General features: G+C 51.5%; 4 protein-coding genes across 6 annotated transcripts in view; 1 reads left to right on the forward strand and 3 right to left on the reverse strand.

Moving 5' to 3' along the window:
* Positions 1–26,912, forward strand: part of LOC122394385 (WD repeat-containing protein 19-like) — a 56,610-nt gene that overhangs the window by 20,309 nt on the left and 9,389 nt on the right. The gene's annotated exons all lie outside the window — the stretch shown is intronic.
* LOC122394422 lies at positions 590–26,186 on the reverse strand. The gene is made up of 5 exons (XM_043391295.1): positions 26,013–26,186; positions 25,336–25,444; positions 3,296–3,443; positions 2,200–2,646; positions 590–1,814 (listed from the first exon to the last, which is right to left on the reverse strand). Exons 1-5 carry the CDS (start codon positions 26,022–26,024, stop codon positions 1,562–1,564), a joined length of 969 nt encoding a protein of 322 aa, XP_043247230.1. The 5' UTR covers positions 26,025–26,186; the 3' UTR covers positions 590–1,561.
* Positions 4,183–6,833, reverse strand: LOC122394402. The gene has a single exon (XM_043391277.1). It carries the CDS (start codon positions 6,813–6,815, stop codon positions 4,467–4,469), a length of 2,349 nt encoding a protein of 782 aa, XP_043247212.1. The 5' UTR covers positions 6,816–6,833; the 3' UTR covers positions 4,183–4,466.
* LOC122394411 lies at positions 14,832–17,047 on the reverse strand. Its single transcript, XM_043391285.1, has 2 exons — positions 15,389–17,047; positions 14,832–14,986 (listed from the first exon to the last, which is right to left on the reverse strand). The coding sequence occupies exons 1-2, from the start codon at positions 17,017–17,019 to the stop codon at positions 14,980–14,982; spliced, it is 1,638 nt and encodes a 545-aa protein (XP_043247220.1). The 5' UTR covers positions 17,020–17,047; the 3' UTR covers positions 14,832–14,979.

A 26,912-nucleotide genomic window follows, 5' to 3' on the forward strand; every position in this document is an offset into this window, starting at 1 on the left:
AGGTCCTACGACGTGTGATAAGTTGTAAAGGCTGCTTGCATCCTAGTTAATCATTAGATGGGCTATCGAAGTTTCGAACGCGGCATTGTATGTGACTGCTATAGCACAACAGGTTACGAACGAATTTTTATTGTGCCGTAACAGTGATCCCACTCAACCAGGATTTTAAAAAGTGTGATGTACTGCAAATAAGAAGCGACACAATTCATTTGTTGCCCGAGCTGCGTAACAGCTCGCTTCGTCCCCACGCAGAAGGCGCCCATTTGGTGGATTTGGGATCATCTGCCGGCTGCCCACATGGGCCGTCTGCTGTCAATCCCCGAGCCCACACACACTCGCACATTGGCGCTCACCGTTCAAGGCTCATGCGATCGGGCGGCCTCAGAGCTGGTCAGTTGATGGCGTTTGGCTACGCAAAGTACTCTGTTATGATCAAAGCTGTTGTGCATTTTATAAAGATCGGCATTGGGTCAATGCCATCGCTTTATTCTTATTGGTGCACCAAACTCTGTACCTATCAAGTTATTCTGCCGTTTGGAGATACTTGACATTTTTTTTTTAACTCCCAATCGTCGTGCTCAATAAGTAGCAAGCAAAAGTCGTCGTTTATTTCATTGCACAGGGTTGCAACTTGCAATAAGCCTTCGTTGCAATCGACCTAACGGAGTTAATCAACTTTAATTGAGTTCATGCTTGTCCCCAAGGAGAGAACGTGATAAAGCGTTGTTAACTTGTGGAGAGGTTCTCTTCGCACGTCAACCAAAAACAACATGATTATCTGATTGCATTTCAATGCTACACGTCAGATACACATGCTGCCTAGGAAACAAAACTGTTTTGTTCCGAATATATCTACCAGTAAGAAATGTGGCTAGTCTGATTCATTACACTCACAAATAAGTCGTTAAAAACGGTGAAGGCAGCTTCCATAGGAATGGCGTTAGCGTCTTTATCAAGCATGAGTGTTGAGCAATTACGAGAGAAGGCACTGCACATGTTCTAGCTGTGTATCGATTCCATATTCTAAGCAATGTAGTCTTTGTTTAGTGTACAATAAGCAGCCTTCATGCATAAATACAGACATACCTTATTACCTACTAAACATTCTTGAACATCTGAGCGATGGAGCTCATTTTAAAGGGGCGTAATCGGTAATACATATACGAACACTGCAATGTTGCAGACGAATTACAACATTCTTTACACTTGCTTTTGAGCGCGGTTGCCCAAATCACCTAAACTAATGTGGAATGGGTAACAGTCAACGATGCTGCTGGAATGAAAACAATAACAATGCATTATTTAGGCGCTACCATTCTGAATACATTTTGTAGACAGAAGACTCCGGACGAAGTGTAAGTACCATTCGAAGTGTAACAGCCACTTAACTCTATAATGGTAGCAGTATTCGCTTTGTTTGAGCCGTATGGCTTCAATCCCTTTGTAGTCCTGAGGCATCGCTATATACCTAACATAACAACGTTACAAACAAACGAACTCGCTATCGCTTCCCTCCATTCCTTCCACCCGTCCTCCATCGTCTGTTCCTTACTCCCGCCCTTCACCGTCCGTTGGGGAGGAACGCATCCAGCGCCGGCATCTCGAACTTGGGCAGGAAGTCAGGCATGAACGACTGCAGTCCGCCGGGGAAGTAGCGGTTCATGTTGTTGAAGACGTTGAGGAAGCCGTCGCGGTCGGTGGGACAGCGGCTGTAGAGCTGGGCGCACCGGTCGCGCGACTCCGTCATCCCGCCCATCATCAGCGCGTGGCTGTACGGATAGAACGAATACGGACGGGCCATGCTGTCCAGCACGCTGAAAACAGTGAGGAGGGTGGGGTGTTAGTGCTAGAGGCTGTAAAGGGCGAGACGATAGATGACTAGGGCCGTCTACTTAGGGAGCACAGGAGACAAGAGAGACAGGTCGGCGCCAGTCATTCATGAAGGAATTAGCGGCTAATATTTACGGTGACAATGTTAAGGTCAACCGATGTCATACGTTTGAAAATTCTCCTTTCTGAATCTTGGGCAATGGGTATGTTAATGAGAACATTACACTCACGTTACTCTGCTTAAATTTATGAAAATAGCAAAATGAAAATGACGAGACTTCTGGCCGAGCATTGCCTCCTTTGGGTGGTTTCGCTGGTAGCTCTATTAAAATTCTGCCTGCGTTCTCCTCGCACATCCGCCGGACTCACCTGAGGAAGCCGTTGACGGCCTGTGTGAACCGCTTCTGCCGGCGGTGCGGCTGCTCGGCGCCGGCCGTGTCGACACTGCGGTACCGGCGGCGGCGGTACGGCGGGCCGGCGGGGCCCCTGCGCCGCTCAGAGCGAGCTACTGGCGCCGCCGGGTTGAAAACACTGAACGGCCGCTGCTGGCCGGGCCGCGGCCTACCGGGCTGTGGCGGCGGTGCCGGCGGCAGCACCCCACCGCCCAGAGTGCCGGAGGTGGGCGGCCGCACCCCACCGCCCAGACTGCCTGAGGTGGGCGGCGACGGCGGCCCGGCCACGCCCGGTGCCGGTGTCGGCGGCGACGGCTCGAGAACGCCGGCGGCAGCGGAGCACAGCATGCGCGGAACACACTCGAGCCGGTCCATGTGGTTCAGCCGCTGGACCAGCGACGCCGCCTGCGCTACTGTCTGGTCACTGTGAACCGAGGAGACGACGGAGGTTAGGTTAGGTTAGGTTAGGTGTCAGCGGGATGGACGAGAGGCGACAATGGTCCGCACGGACTACCATTTTGGTAGCAGACTACGAAAAGGCAGTCTCTCGGCGGCAATGCTATGCTACCAGCATCACGGACGTAGCAACAATAAATCGCTCATCGTGCAGCGCAGCGCAGCCTCGACTGTCATTGCTCCGAATCCGTGTTGTTTCATCAGCGCCATTTCGCGATGACACTTGTCGATGGACGTGGCGGTCTCGGGTCGTTCGACCGAGCGCCAGAGGTCGACGCGGGGTCAGCTGCACCGACCTCTATGTGACAGCTCACGGTCACCCGCTGCTGATTCACGCCTCACGTTCATGAACGTTCGGATCAAAGCCAGAGAGCTAAATGTCGAGCGAGCTGCCCACGCTGAGTGACAGGGCTGCGGGGACAGGGCGGTGTGCTCACATAATGTTAACACATAATTCAAATTGTAATACAGGGTCAGGTTTTGAATTAGGATTGGGTAGGACTTTACTTCTCTGTACAAGGACAAAGGAAGCTCAAGAAATATGATGAAAAATGGAAGATGGAACCTCAAGAAATATGAAAAATGAAACCTCAGACAGATGCGATAGCGTTACTTACTCAGCGCCCGGTCCGAGCAGCATGGATCCGGCGGCCGATCCCAGCGATCCGAGCGACGGCAGGTCGATGAAGCGGGCCTGGGAGCGCCGCGAGCGACCGGTCAGGGCGCGACCCGTGGCCACCGCCGACCGCAGCCATCGACGCGTCGCTGTCGGCAGACGAGAGATATTAGTTCGTCACAGACAGGGCTGTCTCTCCAGGGTGTGCCGCAGATGCTGATCAGTCTGCTGAGTTCTGGTCCATCCCATTGCAATGTCCGTTCTTGTTTTCCTGTTCGTTTTACTTTGTGATTCTATTTATCTATGCATTATATTTTAGATGGCTTCAATGCCAACTGTTCAGCGGTAGAAGATGAGTCCGGTTTCATCGCCGCTTGTCAGGGATCTTCTAATGAGCATCTCATCATATCCCCAACAATTCGTTTGAGTGTAAATTCTAAAAGTCTGACTTTGGTTGGCTTCAGCAGCAGTAAAGCCTTAGTACATCGTTGTATTCTTCATGTAATTGTAAGGTCAAGCCTTTCGTCTCTGAACATGCTTTGTACTTAGGTTTGTGCTGCTGCTGAAGCCAACCGAAGTCAGACTTTTTGACGCGATAAAACGAGACAATTAAAGTCTAAACAATAAGCAGGCCAAGGTGCTCTCTTAAAGTTTTAATGAACTGGTATGCTTACATTAGAACCTCATGTAGTGACTGTCGTCTAGCTAAGAGCATCGAGCCATTCAGCTTTGCCATATGGAATAATGTTTGCAATACAATAAATGCGGTTTAAGCTATTGTTGTGTTTAAAGAAAGCACGTATTTGCCTAAGTTCTTTCGTAATGATTGGTAGGTACCTTATGGCTTCGACTTCGCCATCCGCTTCATGCACGATTGACAGTACTGGGCTGTGTTTCATATTTTATTAAAAAAAGAGCTCACAGAAGGAGACATGCAAAGAGACATTAACAATAGCTATACTCAATACTCAACCATACCAACGTCTCATTGCTCCGCAGTTTCCGAGCCTTAGATGAGAGATGTTTGTCTCATCCAATCTCAGTAATGACACTTCCCGACTTTCCCACATTCAGGCAAGAGGCAGTGAGACAAATGAATACAGGTGTCTTTTTACATTGAGCTGATGCCTTATTGGTTCGCTTCAAAAGATCTATAACCGTTTCACACTAAGTCATGCGATCTTACGCCTTGGCCTTCGATATGGCTTTTGGTCATTGTTGGACAGGGTGTCGTTAACTTGACCTTTCCGATATTCTTCCCGTTTTGGCTCTTTTCTTTCCTTCAAACGGCTAAGCCTCCTCATTCCCCTCCAGACGTTCGATTCGCTCCACATCTGTGTCCAGCCCTGTGCGTGTCCGTTGGTTGTTTGGGCCCACTCGTGCCGCATTTCTACGTCTTTGGTGGTCCTTCTATGCCTCGGCCTGTTCTCAGTTGGCTTACAATTTCTCACGGACCGGCAGACCACTCGCCTTCCGCTCCTTCGGCACCGTTCGAATCGTCCAGACCCCAACTGTCGACACCACCGCGAGGTCCTGGACCTTCGTCTGGATCCCCGTGGCGGATCAGTCTCCATAAATTCTTTCCATTTTGTCCCGGGGAAATCTACGAACTCCTTGAAAAACGCATCATCGCTTCGATTCACACCAACACGGACTACGTTTGTCTTCCCACTTGCGCCTGCCGACGCCTCTGTGCTCATTTCAACATCAACTTTGCCTTTGGCAACGCTTTCTTGGTGAATGCGTGTCTGGCCGCTGCTGCCATCAGTGCTTATGGATATCTTTGTTTCGGTTTTGGTGCCGCCGCTGCCTCTTCCCCTCTTTCTTGGCTCGCTGTCGGTTTCATTTGCGCTCTCTCTACGGTTTGTGCCGCTTTCTTTGCTATATCTGTGATCTCTTTCCTTTCTGTGAGTTCTTTGATCAGGTGATTTGATGGTTGTGTGATATATCGTTTCGCCCAAGACATTTCCACTCGGTCCATAGTTGCAGAAGTAGGACCTCTTCATCCAAGATCCTTCACGGCCTTCTGTATATCCACAACCTACGAATCTGGTGTCTGCCCAAATCACCTGCGTAAGGTGACCGATTGGTTTTCCAGTCGACGGGTCCCTGACAGAACGAAAGACTAAGTCGTTTTGACGAAAGAAGGGTAGCTCTTCGTGGAACCAGCCATGTATCGCCCCTTTGGTCCAGTCCAGGGGACTGCCCCAGGTCCAGGCGGCGTTCTGGCCAACTTGAAACCGTTTGACGTCTCGACACTGGTCGTGGTCTTCCTTGCACTGGTCCGCCCAGCGCTGCGCGATGGCTGCCAGCTCGGAATCCCATTGGAGATCAGGCATCTCCGCAGCTGCCGGTAGACCTTGCTTGGCGTATTTGCCCGCCTTGACATCGCGACGAATTCTGTTGTGGGCTTCGAGGATCTCTCTGCGCTCTTTTGGTCCGACAGCTTTAGGAGTTTGCTTCCCACAGTTTTTACCTTTAGTGCCTATTCTGTAGGTGCACATTGTGTGTGGCTGCCCGGCACAACTTATCAAACGACAGTAATCTGCTATATCAAAACGCCCTTTTCTTTCAACTGGCGTTTCAGCACCATCAGGCTTGGTACTGGGCATACCGCTACGGTCCATATTAACAACAGATACTTCAGTATAATTCACCCCTACAGGATGTGGCAAGTCACTGCGATCCTCGTCTGTATAGGTATTGTCATTGCTGCCATCGTCAAAGACGAATGTTCTGAAGTCATACTGATGCTCACCACGACCAGTGTCCTGCTCGTTGGTCTGGCCTCGGGCGTCCTCTTTGTCGCTGCTCCCCGCAACCCGGTACATCCTCTGGCCTAGGACGTTACCTGCGGGTCCGTAGTTGCAGATGTAGGATCTCTTCACCCACGAACCCTCAGGACTTGCGCTGTATCCGCAGCCGACAAACTTGGTGTCAGCCCAGATCACCTGGGTGAGATGACCGATCTGCTTACCAGAGCCAGAATCTCGCCCGGAACGGAACACTAGGTCCTTCTGGCGAAAATAGGGGAGCTCTTCGTGGAACCATCCTTGTATCGCCCCCTTGGTCCAGTCCAGAGGACTGCCCCAGGTCCAGGCGGCGTTCTGGCCAACTTGAAACCGTTTGACGTCTCGACATTGGTCATGATCTTCTTTACACTGGTCCGCCCAGCGCTGCGCGATGGCTGCCAGCTCAGGATCCCATTGTAGATCGGGCATCTCCGCAGCTGCCGGTAGACCTTGCTTGGCGTATTTGCCCGCCTTGACATCACTGCGAATCCTGTTGTGGGCTTCCAGGATCTCGATGCGCTCCTTGGGCCCGACAGATTTAGGGGTACTTCGCCTGTCGCAGCCCTTACCCATACTGCCTTTTCGGTAGGTGCACATTGTATGCGACTGCCCAGCACAACTATGCAGGTGACAGTAGGCTCTCTGCGCAGAGCAGCGAGTCAGCAGCACAACGAGCGCTAACAAGATCAGAAGGTGGCCGAGGGCCAGCCTGCCTGGCGGCGCGCTCATGGCTGTCAGCTGGTCTAACTGTCTGGGGCTGGTCTGGGTGTGCCCGTGTTTATAGGGGAGCTGCCGCCACCGTCTGACATGTCTAGGGTGAGACTGACATGCTGCTCACGGATCTCGGTGACGTCAGGGAGGGTGACGCATTGTGCGGGGTACGGGTCACCCGGGACGGTATGGCGGATCCCTGGTCACGCCTGGGTCTGTTTTCGTCACCGCTGTAACACGGCTGCTGGGTTGTGCACAGTATATAATGTTCCTTAGTAGTGCACAGTATAGTGTCGCGTTGTCCGGAATCTGCAATGTTTGGCAACGTTTTATTATCATATAGATGTTGATTAGTTTGGACTAGGTACGTTTAATTTATCGCCTTTATTTCTTACACAGTTCACTCACCAATTCTGGCCTTTCCCTCTAGACCCTATAGGGTACACCTGATATCATGAGGCAGACTAGCATCTAAGTACGTAGTTTTTTAATAGGGCGCTATGCTGTAGATGACCTCAATGCATGTAAGCGTGATTAGCGTCTTCCGTACCTGTATCGAGTGGAATGTTCGCGCTGTGTGCTTTTCGTTGAAGCTTTCTGTCAAATAATATCCCAGAACTGTTCGCTAATGGTTTGCCTTCAGAGCCATGTGTCAAAAACAGCGGCTGTGAACTTTCTGTCTGGTATACCTTTAACCTCCCCATAATGATTTCAATTCAACGTCACGCTTTGAATTTAAAAGGTGCAGACAAACATAAATGGCATACAGTAGACAAACCATATCATGTTTAAAAACTGTATGCATAAAACTAAAACTTTGCACATACAGGTAAAAACTGCAAGATAAATTTCATTTGACTGGACCTTCAAGTAATCGTTATCCAACCTTGTCGCTATCGGTGACGATGAGCATCGATCATGTATGATCACAAATACATTTCAAGTGCTTACCAAGGTCCGATTGACTTTGTTGGTATCATCCGCGAGTACCCATAGCTTAAGAGATAAAAGAAAAACACGCCACTCGTGGGTCACCGGTCATGCTTAGTAACTTAAAGAAATGACAGCATAGATTCTCCGAGGGATGTGTCGGTGCACGTTTTCAATCCAATGCCTATGATTGGCTGTTGACAATTCACGTGACCTGGTGAACCTGCCGACATGTCGATAGGTCGGCAACTGTTTGCATGCAGTGTCAAGATCATGCTACACCAGCTGTCGGTTTCCGCGTTTTGTCGGCTATTGTGTAATGCCGAATTCTGCATTTTGTATTGCTTTTTAACTATAACAAATGTGAATGTTTGTCTGCGTACTTTTTATTGACATCGCATTGCACATACCCTTTGTATAGCATAGGTACACCATAAACTGAAGGTAAAAGGTAGGTACTACATTTGCAGTTTATAAAAAGCACACAAAACAAACGAGCAACCAGCAAACGAACCAACGTCGTAAATACGCAACAATTACTATGAGCACTGTGTCTTTCAGTCTTAGCAATGAGGTAGTCAGGCGATTCATAGAAACCATGCAGCACGGTAAAAACACTCCTTTTTAAGCATTTATGCAGTGGCTTAAAGATCTGTGTCCCTCATCCATGCCGGAGTCATCAAACCACCACTTTTTCACTCCTAGGAAATAGTCGCCAAGATGCGCAATTACACGGGCGCGACTATTCCATCACTGTAAAACATCTGCCTAAACCGGTGCCTGCCTTATCATAAGCAGTCAGTGAACCTTGCATATTGACCTACGTGGCTGTTCTAATACATTATGGATATGTCGTCATTAATTTTCTAACCCATCCGATACGTCCTCTTTTCACCAAGTGATTTGGCCTTATCACACCCCTCTAGGCGCTTTGTTTCTCCTAACTTTTGTCCGATTTCTTTCCATCACTCCGCGCCTGCGCTCCCGTTCTTATCCTCCTCTTGGCCTCAGTGTTTTTCATGTGCGACGTCCGTTGCCAGTAAAATGCCATCACTGTCTTAGCTTTACTTTTTCTTGGTTTAGGCAGTAAAGTATTCAAGCTGTGCGGTATATTCTCTGTCCCAAGACATTGCCACTCGGTCCATAGTTGCAGAAATACGACCTCTTCATCCAAGAGCCTTCAGGACCCTCCGTGTATCCGCAGCCTATATATTTAGTGTCCGCCCAAATCACCTGCGTAAGGTGACCGATTTGCTTACCAGAGCGAGGATCTCGTATGGAACGAAACACCAGGTCATTCTGGCGAAAATAGGGAAGCTCCTCTTGGAACCAACCTTGTAACGCCCCCTTGGTCCAGTCCAGGGGACTACCCCAAGTCCAGGCGGCGTTCTGACCAACTTGGAACCGTTTGACGTTACGACACTGGTCGTGGTCTTCCTTGCACTGGTCCGCCCAGCGCTGCGCGATGGCTGCCAGCTCGGAATCCCATTGGAGGTCGGGCATCTCCGCAGCTGCCGGTAGACCTTGGTTGGCGTACCTGCCCGCCTTGACGTCGCGGCGAATCCTGTTGTGGCCTTCGAGGATCTCCCTACGCTCCCTGGGTCCGACAGGTTTGGAAACAGTTTGCCTGCCACAGCTGTTGCCCATGACTCCCCTTTTGTAGTTGCACATGGTGTGAGGCCGGCCGCGACAACTGTTGAGGTTACAGTAATTCGCGCTGGCAAAACGACTTTCTTGTTCAGTAGGCGTTGGCCTCTGAACAGGCTGAATATTGGGCACGACCCTACGGTCTGTTCCAGCAACAGATGGCTCAATATAGTTCACCCTTTCAACTTGCGGCATCTCTATACGATCTTCACGAACATAGCGGCGACCATTGGTGTCTTCCTCAATGACAATTCTTCTGGCATATTGACGCCCTCTATCACCAGTGTCCCGACCCCGCGCCCTGTTCCGGGCATCCTCACCGTCCTTGCTCCCCACAGGCCGGTATATTCTTCGGCCCAGGACGTTACCTGCGGGTCCGTAGTTGCAGATGTAGGATCTCTTCACCCACGAACCCTCAGGACTTGCGCTGTATCCGCAGCCGATATACTTGGTGTCCGCCCAGATAATCTGCGTGAGATGACCGATCTGCTTACCAGAGCCAGGATCTCGCCCGGAACGGAACACCAGGTCATTCTGGCGAAAATAGGGCAGTTCCTCCTGGAACCAGCCCTGCATAGCCCCCTTGGTCCAGTCCAGGGGACTGCCCCAAGTCCAGGCGGCGTTCTGGCCAACTTGGAACCGTTTGACGTTACGACACTGGTCGTGGTTCTCCTTGCACTGGTTTGCCCAGCGCTGCGCGATGGCTGCCAGCTCGGAATCCCATTGGAGGTCGGGCATCTCTGCGGCTGCTGGGAGACCTTGGTTGGCGTACCTGCCCGCCTTGACGTCGCGGCGAATCCTGTTGTGGCCTTCGAGGATCTCCGCGCGCTCCCTGGGTCCGACAGATTTAGGAGTGCTGCGTCTTCCGCAACTTCTACCCATGACGCCTCTGCGGTAGGCACACATGGTGTGTGGCTGCCCGTCACAGCTACTCAGACGACAGTAGTCGTTCTGGGCAGAGCAGCGAGTCAGCAGCACCAGGAGCGCTGACAGGAACAGGAAGTGCCACATGGCCGGTCGACCCTGCGTGACGGTCATGACTGTCGACTAGGCTGACAGTGTCTCTGCGACTGGTGTGGGTGTTCCGCCTTTTATAGGTAGCTGCTATCGCCATCTGACATATCTCGGGGGGGGGGGGGGTGACGCACATCGCCTATGAATCTCGGTTACGTCAGAGGTGGTGGTGTCGTTATGCGGGGCGCGGCTCGTTCGATATGATGTGGCATACATTGAATTCTTTGTCTATTTTGTCACCGCTTCCGGCTGATTTTTGGTTTGTATGACAGAAGTATCTCTCTCCGTTCCTGATGGCTGATCGTAGAGCTAAGGAAAGCAGAGAAAAGTTCGGATGCGTTTGAAATTTACCACACCCAGTGATCTTTTTTAAATCGGTCATTCCCCTTATGCTCACCTAAGAACGCACAGTCGAAGATCTAGTTTCAAACCTGGAAGGGGCGATTCCTAGTTTCTCTGGCACGCGGTTATATAACGGCGTGATGCGAGGTGCTGCCTTCCCGCTCACATCCTCGTGCGTGGAAAAATCAGACTGGTGTTCATATGTGGATCGACAGCGAATGCTTCACTTGGCCAGAAGTCGAGAGAAAGATTATCTGTTGTTCCCGCAGATTGTTTGCAGGAAGTTCGTACCACTGACAAGTTTTTTTTTAACATCATCTCGCACGTTCGATATTTGATCCAACTTTTGTTGGGCAGTCCCAACTTGTGGCGCAAGGGTGAGTGCTTCGACAAATGTTTTTGTCCGACTCGTTTTCATGGTCTGCGAAGCACTATCGGACGTGAGACTGAACCAAGGTGCTGACTGCTGACTTCGGTTGTCAGGAGCTCGAACTGAAAAGCCGCAGCATAGTTTATGCTGCACTCCATCTACCTTTCGTTCATCTTCGCACGCAGTTCACTGCCCTATTCCTGACCTTCTTCGTGAAATGCCTGAAACGCAGCTTCTGTGACGTCTGAAAAGATATGCGACACTGGCCTTTACATTAATGTGAAACTGTGCCTCTTATGTAACTCCGTCAAGTGAAATGCTACCGCTTTGTTGAGTTCGCAGAACCCTTCTGTCAAACCATTTCCCAGAACTGATCGCTTCCTCATAAAATAAAGTGTCAAAAGTGTTGCTAGAGGTCTAGATCTTTCGATAACGCTTGAATTTAGCTTAGGTAATCTCAGGCAGCTTTTGAAAAAGTGTCAAGCAAATCAGATTTGTTTAGTTTAGTTTAGTTTAGTTTATTTGTAAATCATCAACGGGGTATGCCCCCAATCACAGATGAAGTTTTTCAATAGAAAACAACTATAACGAATAGTGTTTTTTAACTATTAAACCTCGCCGGCCGAGGGGGGGCGGGTGCCGCCCCCCCCCATAAGTTTTTTTTTTCGCGGTAGCTCCGAACACGCTGGCGATAGAGAGCTCAAACTTGGCACATCTGATCTTTGATTCAAGCCGGAGCTTTTGCCACCAACAGCATTTTCGGGTCAGGTCAGGTCACTGACCTATGACGTCATAAGTGAACCTCTGCACGGTCTTCAGATGTCGCAAGTTCGCAACGCCCTCACTGCCAGAGGAGCTTTCAAAGGGAAATGAAACTTGCAGGATCTTATTTCCATTACGAGTCTCACAACTTGTATATCTCGGATTTTTCCTAAAGGTCATAAAGGTCATATGAGGTCAGGTCATTTTCGTGACCTCACCATTAAAGTCAATGGAGAAAAATGAAAACTGCTATTCTGGCGCCGGGAATGATCTCCAACTACCTCAAGCACACAAAATCGTGATTTGGTGCACTCCTTGCAAGGTTAGATGCGTCCATTTTGCAATGTTGGCCTTGTGTGACGTCATTTATGACGTCATTAGGGTCATAACAGTTTTTCGTCAATAACTCCCGATCAAAGTGAGCTATCGAGTGGTGAGAGCCACCAATGGACTCAGGAAGACCTGCCGATCGAATGATATGCGACATGACCTACTTCGACAAATTTCGTGACCTGACCGTGACCTGAGGTCAACACCCTTAGTTGACCTCACCCAAACAAAAAGTATATCATTCGAGGCGCCTGAGCGAGGCGAACACGATGCTGCCAAAATCGCGGTTCTGTGACCGTTTTTCGCGAAGTTATTCACCAAAAACCGAACCGTACCTTAGGGCACTTGACCTGACCTCAGAGGTCACCGGTTGACCTAGTACCTGAAAATCGGGTACCAATCTCTGCGTCCCTTAACGATGCACAAGCTCGTTTTTCCGCGACGCGCTAGCTGCACCAGGGGCGAAACGGCGATGGGGGTCGTACCCGCCCCCCCCCCCCTCGGCCGACGCGTATGTAGAAAACCAACAGGTCCGGCGAGGGTTAAATCTTGCCGAGTCAGACCTCGGAGTCGGAGTCGACATTTCTTGGCTATGTCGACTCGGAGTTTGTTGGTCGGAGCACTGCTCATTTGGTACCGTTGGTATACCGAAAGTGCTGAGCGATATTGAGTAGTCAGATCTGATAGTTCACCACTGGTTAGATCAGGGCTGAATATCCCATGGAGTCGGGAAGTCAGGACCCCATGGTCACAATTGACACCCCCAAAATATTAATACTGAATCCTGGGTCCTCTGAAAATCGGCGCGGTGTATGATGGCTTGTCAGACTAGCATGGAGCCATCTGGGGTTGGTATGGTTCCTTGAAAACTGACAGCTGACTTTCAGTCGCACAGAAAATTAAAATTCCAATTATTAATTACTCTGAGATCGATATAGGCCTCTAAGGCTTGTGTGGGCCATCGTACTTGTGGGACCTCAGCAATCCGAACCCAACAGACTGGAGTGACTTCCAGCCCGCTGCGGTCGGATGCTGTCGCTTCAATCAGAGCGCAAGAGGGACACCTAAATTCGGAGACGGAGTCGGAGCCAATGTTTTAAGCCTAAGCTAGACTACCGTATGGCCGGAGTCACCAGGGCCCAATCTTACCAATGACGTGAATAGGATTTGGCAGCACTGGCCGGAGTTTACGGCACTGATTACGAGCGAGCGAGCGCAGCGAGCGAAGCGAAGTCTTTTCAATACGGAAAAATCTCAGTATAATACAGTGTACAGTAAATCTCAGTAAACGGAAAAATCTCAGTATGAGCGGCCCGGCCCGGCCCGGCTAGGCCTGTAACGCTTTTGAGAGGCTTATATCTCAGCAACCGCTGGACCGATTGGCCTGCGGTCTTTTTTGCTGGGTAGCCCCATCCCTTCTACCCCGTAATTGACTACTTTTGATACATCTCAGTGACCATCGTGGCACGTGCCACGAAAATAGTCAGGGGTGTTCAAGCTGTTTTGCAAAAGTAGTGATTTTGAGAGGCTCCTATCTCAGCAGCCGCTTGAGCGATTGTCTTACGGTAATTTTTGTAGGGTACTCTGCATCCCTTCTACCAAAGGTCGAATACTCTTGATCTATGTGAGTGGCCCCCACTGCACGTGCAAAATACAAAAAGAAGAGGTGCCGAATTCGTTCCCATTTCAATATCTCGGTAATTACTTGGGCGATTTCGCTGAAACTTGGCATACAGGTAGGCACCCACCAGGCAATGCATTCCCATGTGTTGCGGTTAGGGTGATACTGCACGTGCGCACGTGCAGGGGGCGCTCCCAGATCTCGAGAACGGCTGGGCCGATTGCGCTCAAATTTGGTGCACGGTTGGGGACCGGTTAGTAGGGTGCCGTGCAAAAGTCAGTTTGGACCCCGTTTGCACGTGCGCACGTGCAGAATGCCGCTTCCAGATCTCAGGAACGGCTGCGCCGATTGCGTTCAAATTTAGCACACCGCTAGCGACCGGTTAGAAGGGTGCTTTACACAAGCCCGTTGGAAGTACCCTCTCGCCCTTCCGCACGTGCAGGGCTCACTATCTCGCTCGCTCGTTCCTCGCCCAAAAGGCGTTTTACTGGTATTAAACATACCTATCCTTAATATTTACATCTAGCTAATCTTGTCCAATGATTTTTATAGCGTGAGTGATTATGAATGCTGCCTGAACGAAAGAATAAATGAATGTTGAATAGTTCTGAATGTTACCAAATGCCTTGAATGCGCGTTAACGGCCTCTATTTTGACTTCTTTGACCCCTGTGACGTCATTTTTGACTTGGCCTTAAAATGACCTTTTAAAAAACTTATATCTCGTCCGCCTGTATCCTATGCCGTTTATCGCTTGTCGCTAGCTTGTTTTGTTTTCGAGATCTTGGGGGATGCAGGTCCCCGGCAGCCCGTCCCCGCCCGTGCGAAGTTGGCCCGGACCTGTCGGTGCGTGGGTTGGAAGTGACCTGTAGGAATCGTGTAACATGGATTCCAAGTGATTGTGGTATCGAGTGTTTTGTCAATGTCATGGTACTCGAGTCTGACGTTGACTGCCACCCTGTCATAGCCACGCGCTTCCGTTATCCCAGCTTCAGTATGTAAGCTGTAAAGAACATACATCAGTAGATCACATTTATTACATTACTGTGCAGCAGCATCGACAATCTTCATCACAGAGGTTCAGAATCAGACATACGACTTAAAACATTGCAGGCATACACGTAAGGTCTAGTCTAAGCTACGTACACGTTTGGTTTTACGATATTCTCATGATTAGAGGTGGCAAAAGATGAAAATTTTGGGAACCAGACTCGAACCAGACCCGGCTGGACATTTCTGGAACCAGTCGGACCCGGTCTTAGTTGGAATCGGAACCAGTTGGATCCGTTCCCCAAAAGTCAATTAATACAAACAACTTGTAGGCATCATTAGTTGCATCATATAAAACAGCCTACTTCGCACTGGCAATACTCATGAGCTACTGTGTGCAAAGAAACATTCACTTCATTCACTTCATATTTTGCAGTAATGTGCAGTGTGCAAGATGTATAGTTTATGGTAGGACCCGGTTGGGCCCGTCACAAAATTTCCAGGAACCGGTCTGGACCCATATGGGTCCAGACTGGTTCCTTGGACCGGGTCCTCGGGTCCACATTTTGCCACCTCTACTCATGATACCGTAATGGTCTGGATAACCCTATTGACTCCTTGAGAGAACTGTGTCGAGTTGGAGAAAATTTTGCGTTTAATGCCTTCTCCCTGTGGAATGTGGTCCAGAATCGGACTCAGTTGCCTGACGATGTCATCCGATGGTGAGACTTGTTCGACGCGCTGCCGCTGCACCCGTACGTCCTCGACGACGTGCCGCCGTCCGGACGGGCCGATGATGATCTGTCGCTGCTGGCCGGCCCCGTCCTGGGCCTGGTGCAGCACCACGGGCCGGCCGCGGATGACGCGCCACTGGCCCGACCGGCGCACATCGCCCTCCTGCCGCCCGTCTGGCCGGTAGACGCGTTCTCCAGACTTGTACCCGTCATCAGGCTTCTGGTCTGTCTTGTATCGGTCGTCGGGCCTTTGCTGCGGCCTGTTGGTGTCGTCGGGTCTCTGCTGCTCTGGGCGTCTGGTCGTTGGTCGTCTGTAGGTGGTTGTCCGCTGTGGCCGCCTTGTCGTGGTCTGCCGGTAGCTGCTCGGCTGCCGCGTCCGCCTTGTGTTGCGGGTCGGCCGCCGGGTGGTAGTGCTGTAGGACGGCCGCGCGCCGCCGTCGGGCTGCTGGCGACGGTGCTGTTTGGCGGACGCCGACGCCGACGCGGAGGCCGACACCCGGTCGCCGTCGCGGACGATGCGACCCTGCTCGGAGCGCCTCACCTCGCCCTCGCCGTCTCTGACCCGAGCCTCGCCGCGACGAGTCACCTGGGCGTGCGGCAGCATGTCGCCCTCGTTGGAGTGCAGAATCTCCCCTTCGCGAGGCTCCTTGAGGTAGGGCAGCACGGTCAGGATATCACCGGAAGGCTCCGGATCCCCCTGGCGCGACGTTGGCTGCGGGCCTTGCTCAAAGTTGGGGCGCGATCTCCTCGGTGGCTCCGTGGGCGGGTCGAAGCGGCCCTGGTTGCCGGGGGTCCTCGTGTCTGGCTGGGAGCGCTGGGGTCGCCTTCCACCCCTTGCGGGCTGGTAGATTTTGCTACCGATGATGTTACCGGCAGGAGCGTAATTGCAGAACAATGCCAACATATTGTTGGGACCGGAAGCGAGTCCGCAACCGACTGCCGTTGTATCGGCCCAGATAATTTGCGTGAAATGTCCAGTATTTTCGGAGAACTGGAAATCTACGCCACCGCTCCACTGGTTGATTTCGTCAAACCAGCTTTTTACCTGCGCCGCCAGATTTTTGGGGCTTCCCCAGGTCCAGGCGGCGTTCTGTCCGACCGCGAGTCCGTTGTTCTTTTTGCGGCAGTCGTCGTGCGCCTGCTGACACTGGTTGGCCCAGCGCTGCGCGATCTTGGCCAGCTCCGGGTCCCAGCGCAGGTCGGGCATCTCGGCGGCCGCCGGCAGGCCGCGGCTCGAGTACTTGCCGTTCTTGATCTCTCGCCGGCGCTGGTTGTGCGCTCTCAGGATGACGTTCTGGTCCCGAGCGCTGAGTTGACTCTCGGAGCAGCCGTTCCGGCCGCCGGGCCCGTACGAGCACATGGTGTGCGGCCGGCCATTGCAGCGTATTTTACAGTAGTCCTGGCCGCTGTCCTGGCCGCTGCTGAGGGTAGACAGGGCCAACAGGACCAGGAGCCGGCCGGTCCTACAGAGCGCTGCGGCCATGGTGGCTGTGCTGGGGTGGCGGTGGACAGTGCTGGCCGACACCGATCGGCGGCCACCTTTTATCCTGCGCCCGCGGCGTGTCATGACCTATGACAGGTGAGTGTTCTCTCCTGTCAGCCGGCCCACGCGCCCATCGACTGGCCATGCTGCCATGAGCCGGCTCGGCCGGCCGGCGGTGCATGGTAACGACGGCCTGCCGTCCGCGCTGCGGCTCGGTGAGAAGCCGTCACAAACCCCGTACTGCCGCGTCACCGCCGCCGGGGAGTGCGGAGTTATCTAACATCTATGCATGTATCTGCAGTCTGCACTGCCTTGGTTGTGTCATGAGGCAATAACTTTTTTGGGTACCTTTTTATAGGTGTTTTTCGCGAGCATTATGCCCCGTTCCTGATTTGGGTCGTATGTACTTGCTTTTAGGCAGGATACTACAGGACTACATATGCTGCGTTTTTTCTCTATCTCTCTACTAGTCGCCACGTTTATCAATTACACAATCTTAAGAATCCATTCGGATTCCCTAGCCTACCCCATAGTTCTCTTTTGTTTCTGGTTCCCAAGATCTCGAGGTTCCCAATGCCAAAGTTCTTAGGATCTGTCCGTGCGTGATAATTGGAGGGTTGCCGCTTGTTTTATTAACATTTTCTCCATAAGCACATTTCTGCAGATTTCCTCGGATTCACCCGCGCCCCGATGGGGCTCTCAGCCAACTTTGTCATGATGAGGGTGGACGTACTTGGCCACGCCAGGATTTGCTTTGACATCTTTCAGCATTATACATGTGATCTGAGATCACTGGAAGTCTTCAAAGATTAAAATATCACAAGAAATCCTGATTTTGACAATTTTTACAAGTCGGCGCAAAACTCGGGAAGAAATAGAGCTACAGCACTACAGAAAAGCGCGTTCGATGTCCCCTTTCAAGCCCATTCTAAGATTTTTTGCAATAACTGTTGACACGAAGCTTAGGTAGGTATATTGCATTACGTCGATTTTGCCGGCTTTGCGTTTGTCTCATTGAGACGCTTCAAATGAAGTAGGAGGCCTTAAGAGATCAACATCAAACTTTGACCCCAGGTCAAGGTCACGGAAAAGGTCGTGTTGCACTTAAGTCGATTCGCGTAGTTGAGGTGAACGAATTTAAGGTGTTTTCATTGCCCTAGCATGCATTTATCTAAAGTTATTGTCAAAAACTGCTGGAGACCTTTTATGACCTTAATTGATATCAGGCCTCAGGTGCATAAAGAGGTTCGCATCTTGCATTGCATGCGATTTGCATTTCGCCGCATCATGCTTGCTCAGAAACCTTGTAATTCGATCGAGGTCACCTTCGACTGGTGTCGCCACCAAGCACCGTCCCTGACAGTGACAGACGTGGTTCGACTGCTGACATTCACATTTCACCGCGATGCACAATTCCATTTGACTCTCGATTTTTATTTATTTAGTCAGGGGCATTGAAATATGACCACCATGCCCTCTATCGGATGCTTTCCGGCTTAGAAGTTTGCTGTAGTGACCGGAGCGTGGCGTTAGGGACTCGACTTTTTGCCTATTTCCTGACTGCGCCATGAGATAGCGCTCCGACTCGTCTTCTGGTCACACTGGGATTTAGTGTGAATGGGTCATGGTACGACTATCCACATCGTTGCCAATTAATTGCGTAAAATCAGATTAAAACTTGATGACTAACGATTAGGTAAGCCAACGCTTTTTCCTCAAAAGCTATACATAGACTAGAGTTTTACGAGAGTCTTCGGAAGTAGCAGTGCATGCTGGAAAACATTGCCTACCCAAATGAGCGGAAAGTAAGGTATGTAATGCTGCCAGGACACCTAAAATGCCAACCTTCTCTGTAGCCTTTGCGAGAAGCGCTATCAGAAGCGCAATGCAACTTGCAAGGATCAGAACTAACCCGCGGTCCGTGGGGGGGGGGACGAAACGGCCCCCTGTCCTTTTTCTTTTATATCTCCCAAACTGCTGAAGATATCGTCCCCAAACTTTCAGGACCTTTCCGGGCATCCATTTTACACATTGTGATCAAACATTTTCTCAGCCTGTGATAGGTTGGCCACAAATGACGTTAGAATGACGCCATGCTCTGCCATTTTTGACCCAAGAAAAGTTTTTGCGGGAAGAGCTCTTGCAGGCCTACAGCTTTGAACATACAGGAAAATGCACAGATTATAAAGGTGTAAAATTACCCGGGCTGTAAAACTGCTATCTCGGATTTTTGACAATGCTGGTTTTTGACTTCCAAAAATTAAAAAAGATTTTTTTTTATAAAATACGTAAAACTCCCATTTTAAGAATTTCGAAAAACGAAATATATGTTATAGTCCCTACCATGTTCCATCGACATACCAAATTTGAGAGCGAAAACCTCCTTTTGGCCAAGTTATGGCGAAAAACGTTCAAAATTGATTGTCAAGTTTTCAAACTCAATTTTGAGTCATTCTAGACCACGTAGCGCAAACGAAAGCCACCATTAGACTCCCCGTGACGAGCTGCATCGAATCGATACCCATTTTATGCAAAATATCAACTTTGGAATTTGACCTCATTTAACCTGACCTTGACCTGACCTTTATCAGAAAGCAAACCGAAACTGGCCCCAAAAATCGCCTAACCCACATAATCGCATTTTTTCATGTAAAATGGACTAAAAACATGCATCACACGACACTCAAGTTCATATTGTGACCCTCACTGGCCTGACCCCTGTGACCTGACCTGGTATCAGTGCTCTCAAATAGCAAAATGTGTGTTCAACAAACAAGTCTCCATCGACGATTTTCCATAACATGCCTTTTGCTCGATTTTACAATACATTTCTTATAACGCCTGTAAACGGTGAAATGCGACCTTTAACCTGACCCGTGACGTCATCGGTTGGTTTTTGCTGGGTAGCGGTAGGGCTCGCCGACCACGATGGTCACGAAGCGCCTCCCGTCCGTATCATTACGAGCGAGCGAGCGCAGCGAGCGAAGCGAAGTCTTTTCAATATAACGGGAAAATAGTATGAGCGGCCCGGCCCGGCCCGGCTCGGCCCGGCCTGTAACGCTTTTGAGAGGCTTATATCTCAGCAACCGCTGGACCGATTGGCCTGCGGTCTTTTTTTTGCTGGGTAGCTCCATCCCTTCTACCCCGTAATTGACTACTTTTGATACATCTCAGTGACCGTCATGGCACGTGCCACGTGAAAAGTCAAGGGTGTTTAAGCTGTTTTGCAAAAGTAGTGATTTGAGAGGCTCATATCTCAGCAGCCGCTTGGACGATTGTCTTGCGGTATTTTTTGTAGGGTAGCTGCATCCCTTCTACCAAAGGTCGGATTCTCTTGATCTATGTGAGTGACCCCCACTGCACATGCAAAAATGCAAAAAGAAGAGGTGCCAAATTTGTTCCCATTTCAGTAACTCGGTAATTACTGGGGCGATTTCGCTGAAACTTGGCATACAGGTAGGCACCCACCAGAGGGGTGTTCACGGGCACCGCACACTGCTGCGTGCGGTGTGTGCGGTGCGTCCAGCAGGCGTGGGGGTAGGGGATGGGTAGGCGGTTCTGACGTCACGGCTGCGTGCGGTGGATGGTCCGCTGTGGCCAGTCCCGACCGGCCACAGCGATCGCTGTGTGCGGTGACGGAAGGCTGACGTAGGGACGCAGTGGGCGGAGCTTGGAGGCTGTGTGCGGTCCGACCGCACACAGGGCCCGTGAACAGCCCTCAGGCAATGCATTCCCATGTGTTGCGGTTAGGGTGCTACTGCACGTGCGCACGTGCAGAGAGCGCTTCCAGATCTCGAGAACGGCTGGGCCGATTGCGCTCAAATTTGGTACACGGTTGGGGATCGGTTAGTAGGGTGCCGTGCAAAAGTCAGTTTGGACCCCGCTTGCACGTGCGCACGTGCAGAATGCCGCTTCCAGATCTCAGGAACGGCGAGGCCGATTGCGTTGAAAGTTGGCACACCGCTAGCGACCGGTTAGAAGGGTGCTTTGCACAAGCCCGTTGGAAGTACCCTCTCGCCCTTCCGCACGTGCAGGGCTCACTATCTCGCTCGCTCGTTCTTCGCCCAAAAGGCGTTTTACTGGTTTAGGTATTTCATCCATGCTGTGGATTAATTCGCGAGCTATGAAGCACTTACCGATTTGACACAAAAGGAAATCAAATTAAGATAAGCGAACTTTTGTCGACATTTGGTGACCTGAACTCTGAAATATGGCCGGAGATCTTCGTATTTTCTACACGCCATAACCCAAAACCACCTCTACCAGTGTTCCACGTGTCACCGCCGCTGCGCGAGCTCACGGATTCATTACGGAGCGAGCGAAGCGAGCGTAGTCTTTCCTTAGATTAACGGAAATTTCTGAGTATGAGCGGCCGGCCGGCCGTGGGGACGCTCTTCAAAAGCTAATATCTTAGGAACGGGACATCCGATTGACAAGCGGTCTTCTTTACTGAATGTCACGTGGACGTAAAAGTTCTGTGGTGTGATGGCCACCATGCGTTCTTGCCAACCACCGCACGTGGCGCGTGGTAAAGTTGGACATTTTTTAAGAACCCCCAAAATTGCAACCTCAATAACGGCACAACGGGTGGGCCGATTGAATTGAAACTCGGTACACAGTTAGGTCTCCATCAGATAATTCATCTGCATGTGTTAAGGTTGGGGTGCTGCTGCACGTACGCACGTGCAGGGGTCGTTTCCAGATCTCGAGAACGGCTGGACCGATGGCGCTCAAATTTGGTACACGGCTAGGGACCAGTTAGTAGGGTGCCGTGCACAAGTCAGTTGGGACCCATTTTGCACGTGCGCACGTGCAGGGTGCCGCTTCCAGATCTCGAGAACGGCTGGGCCGATTGTGCTCAAATTTGGCACATCGCTAAAGACCGGTTAGTAGGGTGCCGTGCACAAGTCAGTTGGAGGTACCCCCTCGAAATTTCGCACGTGCAAGGCCCACCCTCTCGCTCGCTCCGTTAGTCGCCCCATAAGGCGTTATACTGGTTACGGAGCGAGCGAAGCGAGCGGAGTCTTACGTAGAATAACGGAAATTTCTGAGTATGAGCGGCCGGCCGGCCGGCCGGCCGTGGTCACGATTCTGCGACACTTATATCTCAGCAACCACTTGACCGATTTACATGCGGCAATTTTTGTAGGGTAGCTTCATTCCTTCTACCAAGTATTGGACTATTCCTGATGCATGTGGGTGACCCCTAATGCACGTGCCACGTGCAAAACGAAGAGGTGTCCGTTTTGTAATAGTTGCAATATCTCGGTAACTACTTGGCCGATTGCGCTGAAAGTTTGCATGTAGGTAGGCACCCACTAGGCACTGCATATCCATGTGCCAGAGTTGGGGTGCTGCTGCACGTGCGCACGTGCAGGGGTCGTTTCCAGATCTCGAGAACGGCTCGACCGATTGCGCTCAAATTTGGTACACAGTTAGGGACCGGTTAGTAGGGTGCCGTGCACAAGTCAGTTGGGACCCATTTTGCACGTGCGCACGTGCAGGATGCCGCTTCCAGATCTCGAGAACGGCTGGGCCGATTGTGCCCAAATTTGGCACGTCGCTAGAGACCGGTTAGTAGGGTGCCGTGCACAAGTCAGTTGGAGGTACCCCCTCGCAATTTCGCACGTGCAAGGCCCACCCTCTCGCTCGCTCCGTTAGTCGCCCCAAAAGGCGTTATACTGGTGGTTACGGAGCGAGCGAAGCGAGCGTAGTCTTTCCTTAGATTAACGGAAATTTCTGAGTATGAGCGGCCGGCCGGCTGGCCGGCTTTTGCGAGGCTTATATCTCAGCAACCACTTGACCGATTTACACGCGGCAATTTTTGTAGGGTAGCTTCATTCCTTCTACCAAGTATTGGACTATTCCCGATGCATGTGGGTGACCCCTTATGCACGTGCCACGTGCAAAACGAAGAGGTGTCAGTTTTGTAATTGTTGCAATATCTCGGTAACTACTTGGCCGATTGCGCTGAAAGTTGGCATGTAGGTAGGCACCCACTAGGCACTGCATATCCATGTGCCAGAGTTGGGGCGCTGCTGCACGTGCGCACGTGCAGGGGTCGTTTCCATATCTCGAGAACGGCTCCACCGATTGCGCTCAAATTTGGTACACAGTTAGGGACCGGTTAGTAGGGTGCCGTGCGCAAGTCAGTTGGGACCCATTTTGCACGTGCGCACGTGCAGGGTGCCGCTTCCAGATCTCGAGAACGGCTGGGCCGATTGTGCCCAAATTTGGCACATCGCTAGAGACCGGTTAGTAGGGTGCCGTGCACAAGTCAGTTGGAGGTACCCCCTCGCAATTTCGCACGTGCAAGGCCCACCCTCTCGCTCGCTCCGTTAGTCGCCCCAAAAGGCGTTATACTGGTTTCAGTACCCATGTATGTGCGAGTATGCATCCTTTTATTACGTAGACTAGTGACCTTTCGCTTAAGCTAATGCTATTTTTTATAGGGCACTTGTAGTATAATCAGGGACTAATTCAGTTGTGTTTTAGGTCGTAGGTATGCACCTGCTCTGGACGCGTGAGGTGAGTATATCGTTTTGTTTTCCACCAGTCACTTGTGGTCCAAAGTCACAGGGAATAGGGGTCATTTTCAAGTTTTTGTGTTCGGATAACTTAATTTTTCGATCGATGTCTGTAAATTGTAGATCAATGAGAGCATTTGTACCTATGTCCTAGCCATTCTCTAACACAGTTAGTTGTCTCCAGCATTTATTTTTCCAAATTTCTCTGGATGATGACTGGCCTAGTACTCCGCAAACATCTATATTTCTTTGAGCATGTCACCAAGCCTTTCTATAACACATGAACATGTTGAACTTTACTTTTAACCACTCCCTTGCTGTACTGTAATTCACTTCAGAGGGTTTCGTAGACATTTTGGTTATGCATGTTCCCACGGGGACCGTAGTTGCAGAAGTAGATCCTCTTCTTATACGGATATCCCGGCGGCGTGCTCTCCATGTATGCGCAGCCGACCTGGGTCGTCTGCGCCCAGATGACCTGGGTCAGGTGGATGGCTCCGCCTCCGCGGTATCTGAGATTGTTCAGAGTGGATTGGACGTACTGCAGCTCGGTGCTGAACCACTGCACGGCCACCTGCTGCCGCCAGTCCTTGGCCCTGTTGCCAGACCAGGCCAGGTTTTGTCCCACGAACATTCCCGGCATGTTACGGCATTCGTCGTGTTCTGTCTGACACTGGTTGGCCCAGCGCTGCGCGACGGCAGCCAGCGACGAGTTCCACGCGAGGTCGGGGATGGACTTGGCCGCCGGAAGACCGTAGCTGCTGTAGTCGCCGTTTTTCACGGCTCGGCGCAGGTCGTTGTGGGCCTGCAGGATCTCGGCCTGGTCGGCGGCGCTTACCGAGTTGGCGGCTACAGGGCCGCAGGCGCTGGCTGGCGTAGACGATGGAAAGCGGCACATGGTGTGCCGATTGAGGTCGCACTCGTTGATGGAACAGTAGCTGCTCTGTGCGGAGCTCAGAGGCGGGAGGGCGGCCAGAACGGCCAGCAGCAGGCGGCTGATGTCCGTGATGGTAGCCATGGCGACGAGCGATGGCTGTGGTGCCCTGGGTATGAACCGGGCCGCTTTTATACACTTATATTATATGATGTATGTGTGATAGCTTTGGCGGCGCCCACGTGTTGTCAATCACCAATAAAGGTTACGTGGCTTAATAATGTGGATGTGAACGTCAACAGGCAGTGGTGGTCAGACAGGTGATGATGTTACTGTGCGGCAGTGGACATAAATGTGTGATCGAAACGCTGCAAATATATGAAATGTCGACATTTCTCGTTGAAATCAATACAGGCTATTTTTTCAAGCTATTTTGACAAATGATTTCACCTCCTTTGTTATTGCACACATGATCCATGCAGGCATGAGCCATTAATCCATTGTCTGATCTACTCGTATTCATCGATTTAACAGTTGTGAATTGCACTGAATCTTGGCCAAAAGGCACGCCAAAAGGCAGACACCCACCGGACAATGTGTTTCCGTTTCCATGGATCTCGATTAAGTTGCTACTACTCGTTCCTGCACGCGCAAAGGACTCTTTCACATCTCTAGAACGGCTGTATGCTCTCAAATTTGGTACACCGTTGGTAACTGACGAGAAGAGTGCCCGGCATAAGTCACTGGTCTAGTTTTAGACTTCACTGAACACTGCTATAAGTTCACTTATTTGTTGAAGTTCGTGTAAAACGTACTTGCTCGACACGAACGCACACAATACAGCCGACGTTCGGTCCTGCTGATGGCTCACAGCGCGGCATTGGGTGCCCGTGAGTATATGGTCCTGGCACTTACCTGGGTTCACCGCCAGAAACTGGTCCACCAGTCGGTCTATGTTGTCGTACGCCGGTGCCGAAGGGAGCAGGAGCACAAGCGCCACGAGCACCGGCAGGAGGCCACCGACCTGCGACATCGGGACAGGTGGTCATAGGCTGTCACCGGCGCCGTCGGGGTCGCTGGGGCCTGGGTTCACCGGCTTATAACTCCATGGAAGAACTTCAGTCCCAACCTTATACCCTACCGGCTACCAAGTACCAGTATTTATCTACATCTTAGTATCGCTATGCTAGTGGTGTTTCCGTATGATTTACTTCAATTATTTTCTACATATGACTGTCCCCCACCAACGTGTGGCAGAACATGACACTCATACAAGGTAATGACAGTGACATTTGTCGCAGCTCGCGAGTGCCCTTCCGCATGGCTCTTGTCAGTAACAGCCACTAGAGGCGCAGTAAGGGACGCAGTTCACGTCACCTTTCGATTTCCCACTTCTGTCGACGGTTTTAATTCGTATTTTCAGGAAATGACTGAGACAGTCGACCAATGCATGTCGCCTTGGAATGATATTGAATAGAATGATACTGATATTAACATGCCTAAGCGTGTCTACAGGAAGGGTTATACGAGGATGCTTAAACGAATGTTTGATGTTTTACATCAAGTCGCGCTCGATGTCCGTGCGAACGTACCCGTCTCCACATGTTGCCGCTCTATCAGCGACCAGTCGTCACCGTCCTCTGTAGCCCTGTTCACCTGAGGTCAGAGGTCACTGTGGGCCGACCGCCGGGTCACCAATCACAGGCTGGGGGTCACTGATCACCGACCGTTCGCGAGCCGCGCACACTGACTGACTGCCGACTGACTGCCGGATGCGCGCCGCTCGCCACCACTTTCTCTGGGGGCGGCCGGTCCGGCGGCCTCCCCCGCCGCCTCACGGCACGGGGCCGATCTTGTCCTATCGGCCCGCCCCACCGGACCTGTCAGCCGAGACCTACTGCCATCCCATCCCATCCTGATCCGCCGTCCCCTGTTCACCCTCAACCCTTCTCCCCTACATACACAATACGCGTCCCAGCCCGACCCCAACCCGGTCGACGCCCGTGTTGACGGCCGCTGTCTGGTGCAGTACGGCGGGAGGTGAAAGCGGTGCTGGACGCCCACTGCCGCGGCGCAGCTCGTCAGTGAGATGAGGTCAACGGCAGGGTGTCTGCCCACGGCGACATGGAGTATCCCATCGCGGCTTCCAATGGGCCTCCGCCACTGTGCTGCGCTGAGGAAGACCGGGCAGTGAGGCGCCGGATTGCGCAGTGTTCCAGAGTGATTGCGCTAGTTGACGGATGTCCGGATGCGCTGCAGGTCTGTTGGCACATCGACTGCTCATATTGCGAAGCATCGGAAATTCAGAGTGATTTGGAATACAGATAGGCATTCGTCGCTCCATCCTCATTCATGACTCACTGCCGTAGCCGACCTGTTCGACCGGCGCGGCGCGGTGGTCCCCGGGCTCGGCCGGGCGCCGACCCGGGCCGTGGTGAGGCCTCTGCACCACGCTCGGCCGTAGTCGACGGAGATTTCACTTGCGATGGGTG

This window comes from Amphibalanus amphitrite, unplaced genomic scaffold (genome assembly GCF_019059575.1).
Source record: "Amphibalanus amphitrite isolate SeventyFive unplaced genomic scaffold, NRLGWU_Aamphi_draft 000025F_arrow, whole genome shotgun sequence".
NCBI lineage: Eukaryota > Metazoa > Arthropoda > Thecostraca > Balanomorpha > Balanidae > Amphibalanus > Amphibalanus amphitrite.

Coding starts and splice junctions, on each gene's coding strand:
- LOC122394402 (XM_043391277.1), bottom strand. CDS start 6,815: ATGAGCGCGCCGCCAGGCAGGCTGGCCCTCGGCCACCTTCTGATCTTG.
- LOC122394411 (XM_043391285.1), bottom strand. CDS start 17,019: ATGGCCGCAGCGCTCTGTAGGACCGGCCGGCTCCTGGTCCTGTTGGCC.
- LOC122394422 (XM_043391295.1), bottom strand. Junction 3,444..25,335: donor GTTTCTGGCGGTGAACCCAG/GTAAGTGCCAGG, acceptor GTCTGCCGACAG/CGACGCGTCGATGGCTGCGG. Junction 2,647..3,295: donor CTGCTCGGACCGGGCGCTGA/GTAAGTAACGCT, acceptor CTCGGTTCACAG/TGACCAGACAGTAGCGCAGG.